General features: G+C 36.8%; 1 protein-coding gene across 1 annotated transcript in view; it reads left to right on the top strand.

Moving 5' to 3' along the window:
* Window positions 1-447: 447 nt before the first annotated feature.
* The window catches only part of GTF2E1 (general transcription factor IIE subunit 1), a 33,105-nt gene continuing 23,465 nt past the window's right edge, over window positions 448-10,087 (top strand). Inside the window, exons 1-2 of the mRNA XM_049785951.1 lie at window positions 448-925; window positions 9,039-9,240. Of these exons, the coding sequence (XP_049641908.1) occupies window positions 478-925; window positions 9,039-9,240 (650 nt within the window). The 5' untranslated portion in view covers window positions 448-477. The remainder of the gene's footprint in view (window positions 926-9,038; window positions 9,241-10,087) is intronic.

The following is a 10,087-nucleotide window of genomic DNA, read 5'->3' as shown; positions in this document are numbered from 1 at the left end:
CTGTAAATCATGAGTGACCATTTGGAAATAGGGTTTATGGATGTAAATTTTTTTTGGTATTTTTAGATCAAACCTAGCATTGCTCAGGAGTTACTCCTGGCTCTGCACTCAGAAATAACTCCTGGCATGGGGGAGCATATGGGATCCTGGGATTCCAACTTTTCTTCCTGGATCGATGGGTTGCAAGGCTAACTCCCTATCGCTATGCTATCTCTCTGGCCCCTGGATGTAATGTTTTTGTGTGCTCTTGTTCTTTGTTAAATACTTAGACATTAGACTGCTAAAAAATATTCTGAGTACTTGTGTAGCACTGTAAGTATGATGGTGCTGCTAGTTATCTAATAAGTTGATGCTTTTAGATTTTAAAATGTCCTCTAATGATTATTGACAATTGCAATGTCATTTAGCTCAATTGTTCATCACTTTTTTTTTTCCTCCTAAATTCAGCATGTTAAAAGGTGAAGTTTGCTGATAAAGATGGCAGACCCAGATGTTCTCACCGAAGTTCCTGCGGCATTGAAGAGGTTAGCCAAGTATGTAATTCGTGGATTTTATGGCATTGAACATGCCCTGGCTTTGGACATCTTGATCCGGAACCCCTGTGTGAAAGAGGAAGATATGCTGGAGCTGCTCAAATTTGATAGAAAACAACTTCGTTCGGTTTTGAATAATTTAAAGGGAGACAAGTTCATCAAGTGCAGAATGAGGGTAGAGACTGCTGCAGATGGGAAAACCACTCGCCATAACTACTACTTCATTAATTACCGTACTCTTGTTAATGTGGTAAAATATAAATTAGATCACATGAGAAGGAGGATTGAAACTGATGAGCGAAATTCCACCAATCGGGCTTCCTTCAAATGTCCTGTTTGTAGTAGTACTTTTACAGACTTAGAAGCTAATCAGCTCTTTGACCCCATGACAGGTGAGATTTTTTTAGTATATGAATCTTTCTGGTAATATGCGTGTGTGTGTGTGTGTGTGTGTGTGTGTGTGTGTGTGTGTGTGTGTGTGTGTGTGTGTGTGAGAGAGAGACATCTGGTAGGGCTCAGGGTCTACTCTCAGCTATGTGTTTGGGGCCACTCCTGAGAATGTGTGCAGACTGTGATGCCAGGACTCAAGCACAAGAAAACAACATGGATATTTCTTAAAAAACTGGACATTGAGTTCCATATAATCAACAATATCACTTTAGGGATATACCCTAGGACCAGAAAAATACAATACAATAATACCCTCTGAACTCCTATGTTCATAGCAGCACTATTTACAATAGCCAATATCTGGAAACAACCAAGATGCCTGACAACAGATGAGTTGTTAAAGAAATAGTGGTACATCTATACAATGGAATACTATGCAGCTATTAGAAATAATGAAGTCACAAAATTTGCCTATACATGGATGTATATGGAGACTATTATGCTGAGTGAAAAAAGTCAGAGGGAGAGAGATAAAACACTGAATAGTTTAACTCATCTGTAGGATTAAGAAAAATAAAAGACAGTATAGTAATACCCAGAGCAATAGATATGAGGGCCAGAAGGGCCAGCCATGATATAAAGTTTACCACAAAGAGTGGTAAATGCAGCTAGAGAAATAACTACACTAACAACTACCATGACAATGGTAGAGAAATACAATGCCTGTCTCAAAGATGGGCAGGGGATGGGGAGGAAGGAAATGGGGGACATTGTTGGCAGGAGAGTTGCACTGGTGAAGGGGGGGTGTTGTACACTTTATGGCTTCAAACAGTTGTTCCTGTTTTAAATAAATTTTTAACAGCTAACTTCAAGTAAAGTAAGTTTTGAATAAAATAGTCAACCTTGGGAATAAATCTCTTCCAGTGACTATTGTTGCTTCTCCAATATTCAAATAATATGGCAAATTTATTGTAAGTTTGAACTTGAATCATGAGTCATACTGGAGATAAAGCTTTTGGAAGAGAAAGATCAGTTTCCTGATCTCCGTATCACTGAACTATTTCTTCATGTATTTTAACCTAACATTTTCAAAACTGCTGGATTCTATATTAATGAGTTTGTTGAGTTTTCTTCTTTGACTTTTTGATACTATTTTTCTTGACAGAGTAGACTACTTTTTTCTTTATTTCTTTCTAGCTTGGGTAGAAAATGCCTTACAGTTTTTAAATGTCTGAAATGCCAAAAACGTAAATTAGCACAAAAGAAATTATTGTAAGAATACTTTGCGTAATTACTGACTTGTTAGATTGGAGAAAGTAATTGTTAGAGTTAAAAAAAATAGTACATAAAGATAGCAAGAAATTAGATGTTCTCCCTCTTCTCTTTCCTTCTCTCCCAAAATCTTTAGGTCTGATATTTTAGTTCTGATATCTTTGCTGCTTTTGATCTTAAAGATTAAGAATATTCTGTCCTCCTTCCTTTGTACTTTGATGCTATTATAACCGAATTAATTTATCTGAAGAGTTGCTTTTTAGTTTTGATGTTAGCATATCAAAATTCTGTTGAAATCAAAACTGCAGACTTTTTGCCTGCGCACAGTGCATGTTGAAATAGGTTTCACTGTTTTTTAATCTAGAGACTTTTTCTTGCAAGCTTTTGTATTCTTAGTGCTATACTTCAATTTGTGATTTTTATCTTTCTGGGCAAAGCATTTTATTTCTCTTTATAATCAGTTTCATAGTCTAGTAGTAATGCATGATTATATCAAATGTAGACATACTTATTTGAGGAAATACAGTAATCAATTTTGTCAATAAATTAGTTTTGGGGTGCGGGATTATAATGAGTACATCATTAATATATTTGGAATCTTCAGAATTTAAAGATAAATTAAGCCTGCTTCTGCGTTTTTCCTTTAGAATTCAAACAAATTAAATTTTATAATATTATATATAAATGTACAATGCATTACAAAAGGATCATTTTTCAAATTGATTTTCATTATGGTAAAATGATTATATGAAATGTTTTATAAAAACTAAGTCGGGCTGGAGGGATCACATAGCGGTCAGCAGCAGGGCATTTGCCTTGCATGCAGCCGACCCATGATGAACCTGAGTTTGATTTCTGGCATCCCATATGGTCCACAGAGCCTACTAGGAGGATTTTCTGAGCACAGAGCCAGGAGTAACCCCTGAGGGCCTCTGGATGTGACCCGAAAACAAAACAAACAAAAAAACAAAGTCTTTAGATGACATTTTGAGAGCAACATTTTATTATAATACTGTGACTATTTTGAGTTACAAATTTGAGTTATAAAATTAATAATAAATTATTTGATAATAATTTTAAAACTATCTTTTTTAATACATATTTTATTTAAACACCTTGATTACATACATGATTGTGTTTGGGTTTCAGTCATGTAAAGAACACCACCCATTAGCAGTGCAACATTCCCATCACCAATGTCCCAAATCTCTCTCCTCCCCAACCAACCCCCGCCTGTACTCTAGAGAGGCTCTTTATTTCCCTCATACATTCTCATTGTTAGGATAGTTCACAATGTAGTTATTTCTCTAAACTCACCCTGTAAGTGATGAGCTTCATGAGGTGAGCTGTAACTTCCAGCCCTCCTCACTTTTGTGTCTGAAAATTATTATTGCAAGAATCTTTCATTTTTCTTTAAACCCATAGATGAGTGAGACCATTCTGCGTCTTTCTCTCTCTCTCAGACTTATTTCACTCAGCATAATAGATTCCATGTACATCCACGTATCGGAAACTTTCATGACTTCATCTCCTGACAGCTGCATAATATTCCATTGTGTATATGTACCACAGTTTCTTTAGCCATTCGTCTGTTGAAGGGCATCTTGGTTGTTTCCAGAGTCTTGCCATGCTAAATAGTGCTGCAATAAATATAGGTGTAAGGAAGGGATTTTTGTATTGTATTTTTGTGTTCCTAGGGTATATTCCTAGGAGTGGTATAGCTGGATCGTATGGGAGCTCGATTTCCAGTTTTTGGAGGAATCTCCATATCGCTTTCCATAAAGGTTGAACTAGATGGCATTCCCACCAGCAGTGGATAGGAGTTCCTTTCTCTCCACATCCCCGCCAACACTGCTTGTTCACATTCTTTGTGATGTGCGCCAATCTCTGGGGTGTGAAGTAGTACCTCATAGTTGTTTTGATTTGCAACTCCCTGATGACTAGTGATGTGGAGCATTTTTTCATGTGTCTTTTGGCCATTTGTATTTCTTCTTTGTCAAAATGTCCATTTCTTCTCCCCAATTTTTGATGGGATGAGATTTTTTTTCTTGTATAGTTCTGTCAGTGCCTTGTATATTTTGGAGATTAGCCCCTTATCTAATGGATATTGGATGAATAGTTTTTCCCACTCAGTGGGTGGCTCTTGTATCCTGGGCGCTATTTCCTTTGAGGTGTAGAAGCTTCTCCACTTATTCCCATCTGCTATTAATCTCTGCTTTCACTTGCTTGGAGAGTGCAGTTTACTCCTTGAAGATGACTTTAGTCTCAATGTTCTGGAGTGTTTTGCCTACGTGTTGTTCTGTATATCTTATGGTATCGGCCTGATATCAAGGTCTTTAATCCATTTGGAATTTGCCTTTGTACATGATGTTAGCTGGGGGTCTAAGTTTAATTTTTTGTAAGTTGTTAGCCAGTTGTGCCAACACCACTTGTTAGGATTTCTTGCTCTTCTTAATGAGGCATTGAATCCTATTTGCCAGGATTTTGTTGAGGATCCTTGCATCTGTGTTCATCAGTGATATTGGTCTGTAATTTTTTTTTGTAGCCTCTCTGTCTGGTTTAGGTATCAAGGTGATGTTGGCTTTATAAAAACTATTTGGAAGTGTTCCTGTTTTTTTGATTTCATGTAAGAGTCTTGCCAGGATTGGTAGTAGTTCCTCTTGAAAGGTTTGAAAGAATTCATTCCTGAATCCATCTGGGCCTGGGCTTTTGTTTTTGTGCAGACATTTGATTACCGTTTTAATTTCCTCAGTAGTGATGGGGGTGTTTTGATATGCTACATCCTCTTCCTTCAACCATGGAAGATTATAAGAGTCCAAGAATTTATCCATTTCTTCCAGGTTCTCATTTTTAGTGGCATAGAGTTTCTCAAAGTAGTTTCTGATTACCCTTTGAATCTCTGCCATATCAGTAGTGATCTCTCCTTTTTCATTCCTAATACAAGTTATCAAGTTTCTCTCTCTTTCTTTGTTAGTTTTGCCAATGGTCTATCAATCTTGCTTATTTTTCCAAAGAACCAACTTTGCTTTTGTTGATCTTTCAGATTGTTTTTTGGGTTTTCACTTCATTGATTTCTGCTCTCAGGTTTGTTATTTCCTTCTGTCTCCCTATTTTTGGGTCCTTTCTAATTCTATGAGCTGTGTCATTAAGCTATTCAGGTAGGCCCCTTCTTCCTTCCTGATGTGTGCTTGCAAAGCTATAAATTTTTCTCTCAGTACCGCTTTTGCTGTGTCCCATAGGTTTTGATAGTTTGATTCTCTATTGTCATTTGTTTCCAGAATGGTTTTGATTTTCTTTTTGATTTCATCTCTGACCCATTGGTTATTCAGTATTAGGCTGTTTAACTTCCAGGTATTAAAGTTTTTCTTCTGTGTCCCTTTGTAGTTCACATATAATTTCAGGGCCTTGTGGTCAGCAAAGGTAGCCTGCAAAATTTCTATCCTCTTGATATTATGGAGGTATTTTTTATGTGCTAGCATGTAGTTTATCCTAGAGAATGTCCCATGTACATTAGAGAAGAATGTGTATCCAGGTTTCTGGGGGTGTAATGTCCTATATATATATCTACTAGGCCTCTTTCTTCAGTTTCTCTTTTCAGGTCTTGTATATTCTTGTTCTGTTTTGTTCTGGTTGACCTATCAAGTGTTGACAATGCCATGTTGAGGTCTCCAACAATTATTGTGTTGTTATTAATATTCTTTTTCAGATTTGTCAACAATTAAATATTTTGCTGTCCTCTCATTCGGTGCATATATGTTTCAGAGAGTGATGTCTTCCTGCTGTACATACCCCTTGATTAATACAAAATGTCCATCTTTGTCCCTTACAACTTTCCTGAGTTTCAAGTTTGCATCATCAGATATTAGTATGGCCACTCCAGCTGTTTTATGGGTGTTGTTTTCTTGGATGATTTTTCTCCAGCCTTTTATTTTGAGTCTATGTTTGTTCTGACTATTCAGGTGCATTTCTTGTATGCAGCTGAAGGTTGGATTGAGTCTTTTGATCCATTTAGCCACTCTGTGTCTCTTAACTGGTGAAGTTAGTCCATTGACATCGAGAGAAAGAATTGTCCTGGGATTTAGTGCCATCTTTATATCGAAGTTTGGAGTGTCTGTTGGTCAGTCTTGTCTTAAATTAGGTCTTTCAGTTTTTTAAGACTGGTTTTGAGTCTTTAGTTTCTTAGTTGTTGTTTGTCTGTGAAACCTTGTATTTTTCCTTCAAACCTGAAAGTGTGTTTTGCTGGATGCAGTATTCTAGAAGAAACATTTATTTCATTGAGTTTTGTCACTATGTCCCACTATGGCCTTGAGTGTTTCTGGTGACAGGTCTGCTGTAAATCTCAAGGATGTTCCCTTGAATGTAATTTCTTTTTTTGATTTTGCTGCTTTCAGAATTCTGACTCTATCTTTGGGTTCGTCATTGTGACTAGGATGCTTCTTGGGGAGTTTTTTCTGGGGTGTCTTTTGGTTGGTACTCTTTGGGCATGCAGGATTTGATCACATACATTCTTTAACTCTGGAAGTTTCTCTTTAATGATGTTCTTGACCATTTTCTTCCTGGGTCTCTGGGACTCTGATGATTCTTAAGTTGTTTCTGTTGAGCTTATCATAGAGTTCTATTTTCATCTGTTCCCATTCTTTGACTAATTTTTCCATTGTCTGTTCATTTGCTTTAGGTTTTTTTTTCCTATCTCTCCCACTGTATGGAATTGTTATTTATCTCATCTTCCACAGCACCAAGTCTATTCTCAGCTTCTGATACCCTGTCCCAGAGCTTATCCATTTTGTCATTCACTTCGTTTACTGAGTTTTTCAGGCATGTTAGGTGACATGTTATTTCAGTTTGGAGTTTTGTGATTTCTGTCTTCATATTTTCTTGGTTCTTATTAGTGTTCTGTTCAACTCGATCCATGGTTTCTTTGAGTTCTTTGAGCATCTTCCATATTTTTGTCTGAACTCCTTATCTGAGAGTTTGATTAGTTGGTTGGCCTTTTTCCAGTCATCAGAATTTTCATCTTCATTCATTATGTCTGATGCTGGCCTGCATTGTTTCCCCATTGTCACACTTGTATTGTGGGTTTTTCTATGTGTTGTGGAGGTATTCATTAGCTAAATGATGTGCGTGGCCACGTTCCTCTGGCTCCACCCTTTCTGGATGGGTCGACTTGCCTCCAAAAAGGGGGAGTCCTCTGTGGATCAAGCCTCACACAGGATCAAATCTTAGGGTCAAGCACGCAGCAGAGAAGACAGTCCGGGGAGAAATGCTGGGCTTTAGTGATCCAGCACAGTTCTTAATGTTTTTTTTTTCTTCTTCTTGTTGCAGTGGCATTCTTTCCTTAGAAAGAACGCAGGGCCGTGTGTGCTCTTCTGGAGCTTATGGGATAGCGAATTTTCTAGGCCCTTTTAGGGCCACTCCCAAGCGTTCAGAAGACAGGACAGGAGACACACACAGGCAGCACTCACGGTTTCTCACAGTTGGGCTCCACTGGGCAGGTTTAGATTCGTATATTTTCCCAGCCTGACATCACAAACGGGACCTGCCTTCTGCAAAGTACTGCTTATAGCTGGTTTTCACTTTTGGAAGCAGTTCCTTGGCGTTCTGGCCCTTGAATGAGCCTTTGGGAGAGCGAAATTTCTGGGCCCTTTTCGGCCCACTCTCAAGAGGTTCAGAGACAGGACAGGAGACAAACACACAGGCAGCACTCACAGTTTCTCACAGTGGGGCCCCACTGGGCAGGCCAGAACATCAGTTCTTAACATCACTTTATAAGAGTTGCATCCATGTGGCATACATCAAAAAGTGTATATGGGAGCATTTTGAAGAAAAACTTGTATACAAATAAAACAAACATTAATGTCTATATGTTGTATGAGTTTACTGACAGATAAAAGACTGCTTGGGTTTTTGTTTGGGAGAAGATCATATAGGATCTTTATTATTAGAATGAGAAATTTAGGTTAGAAGTCATAGGCTTTAGAAAAGTTCTGATATCTCTCAGGTTGCTGCTGCTGCTTCTTTATTTTTTTTTTTAAAGAAGTATTGGGAACTAAATCTGGAATGGCCATGTACAAGGTAATGACCCTACCTGCAGTACTGTTGCTCTGTCCCCAGCTTTATTTTTAATTTTATTATTATTATTATTATTTTGGTATTTTGACCATACCTGCCTTGCCCAGAGCTAGCTCTATACTCAGAGATCACTCGTGGTGGGCCTCAGAGGACCATATGTTGTCAGGTAATAAATCTGGGTTAATCACATGCAAGGCAAGATCCTTACATGCTATACCAGATAGACTCTATTTTTAATATTTTTGTTAATAATTGTAAGCTAAACATTGTAGACAAATATAAAGCTGGATGAAATAAGAGGATATCCTAAATATAGAACTTAGAATTCAATGCAATTATTAATATAATTCTCAAAAAGTGTAGGTTTTCCATAATGTAGATACAAAAATATAAAATATAGAAAGAAAGCTATTGGAAAGAATATAGTTTCTGTGTTAAATCATAAATAATTTGATTTTAAGTTAGAAATAGTATAAGCTATATTAAATATGATTAAAATATTTGTTGTAGTTATGGGTGGAATTGTTTGGAAATGCATCAAAATGATAGTGGGTAGAAAGATGGTTATGTGAAAATATGCGACGTGTTAATTATAGAATATAGATTGTGAAACATGGATGTTCACTATAAAATTTTTTATATTTGAAAATTTTATTGAAACTTTATTGAACTTTATTGAAAACTATATTGGAGGATGAATTGAGCTCTGATTGTTTTCTAATGACTATTGTTATTTCATTTCCCTGACGAGACTTTGTTTTCTTTTCTGTATAGGAACTTTCCGCTGTACTTTTTGCCAAGCAGAAGTAGAAGAAGATGAATCAGCAATGCCCAAAAAAGATGCACGCACGCTTTTGGCAAGGTTTAATGAACAAATTGAACCCATTTATGAATTGCTACGTGAGACAGAAGATGTGAACCTAGCCTATGAAATACTTGAGCCAGAACCCACAGAAATACCAGCCCTGAAACAGAGGTAAGTGAAGAGCTTGTGTTTTTACTCTTTTATGTTCACCCTTCTTCTAACTACTTAAGTTTTGAAGAGTTGCAGTGTGAAGCAGGAGTGTGTAAATAATTTACCAGAATAATTAAGACTCTAATGTTACAGAGTCTAAATTCTACCATATTTGTCTTACTAACATGTTTATGATGAAATTTGTAGGAATGCAAAACAGTATGTACCTTAAACAAACAAAGAAAAAATCTTAAAACAATTGTATTTGACTTCAGGTATTCTCTTTTCTCAGACTTACTAAAACTCATTTAACTCATATAGATGAATTTACTTTAGATGAATTAAATAGTTTTTTTTTCCTGGGGATATTTGATATTTTTCTAGCTAAGTTCTATTTATATTTTAAAGAAATAAGGGGCTGGAATGGTAGGGCGTTTGCCTTGCATACAGATGACCCAGGATAGACATGGGTAAAATTCCCAGCATCCCATATGGTTCCCCGAGCCTGCCAAGAGTGATTTCTGAGCGCAGAGCCAGGAGTAACCTCTGAGTGCCACCAGGTGTGACCCCAAAACAAACAAAAAAAAGAGAGAGAAATTAATCATTTTATTTTTTTGGTTTCTGAAGCATTTTGACCACACATTTCTTATTTTCCTATACTTTTAAATTCAACTTCCTTGAAAGTGAAGTATTATAGATTACTCATGAGTTTATGTTTCTTACTATGACTCTTGTTTTTATCAGTGTACACCCTAGTATTGGAACCCTAGTAATGGAATGGTAGAAGCAGTATTAGTTTGCCATCCCATAAAAAGTGGTTTATATTCCATTTTGAGAAGCACAGATTAAAATGGGGTTAATTCTCTCT

Source organism: Suncus etruscus, chromosome 13, assembly GCF_024139225.1.
Source record: "Suncus etruscus isolate mSunEtr1 chromosome 13, mSunEtr1.pri.cur, whole genome shotgun sequence".
Taxonomy (NCBI): domain Eukaryota; kingdom Metazoa; phylum Chordata; class Mammalia; order Eulipotyphla; family Soricidae; genus Suncus; species Suncus etruscus.
This window is presented reverse-complemented; position numbering and strand designations above follow the sequence as displayed.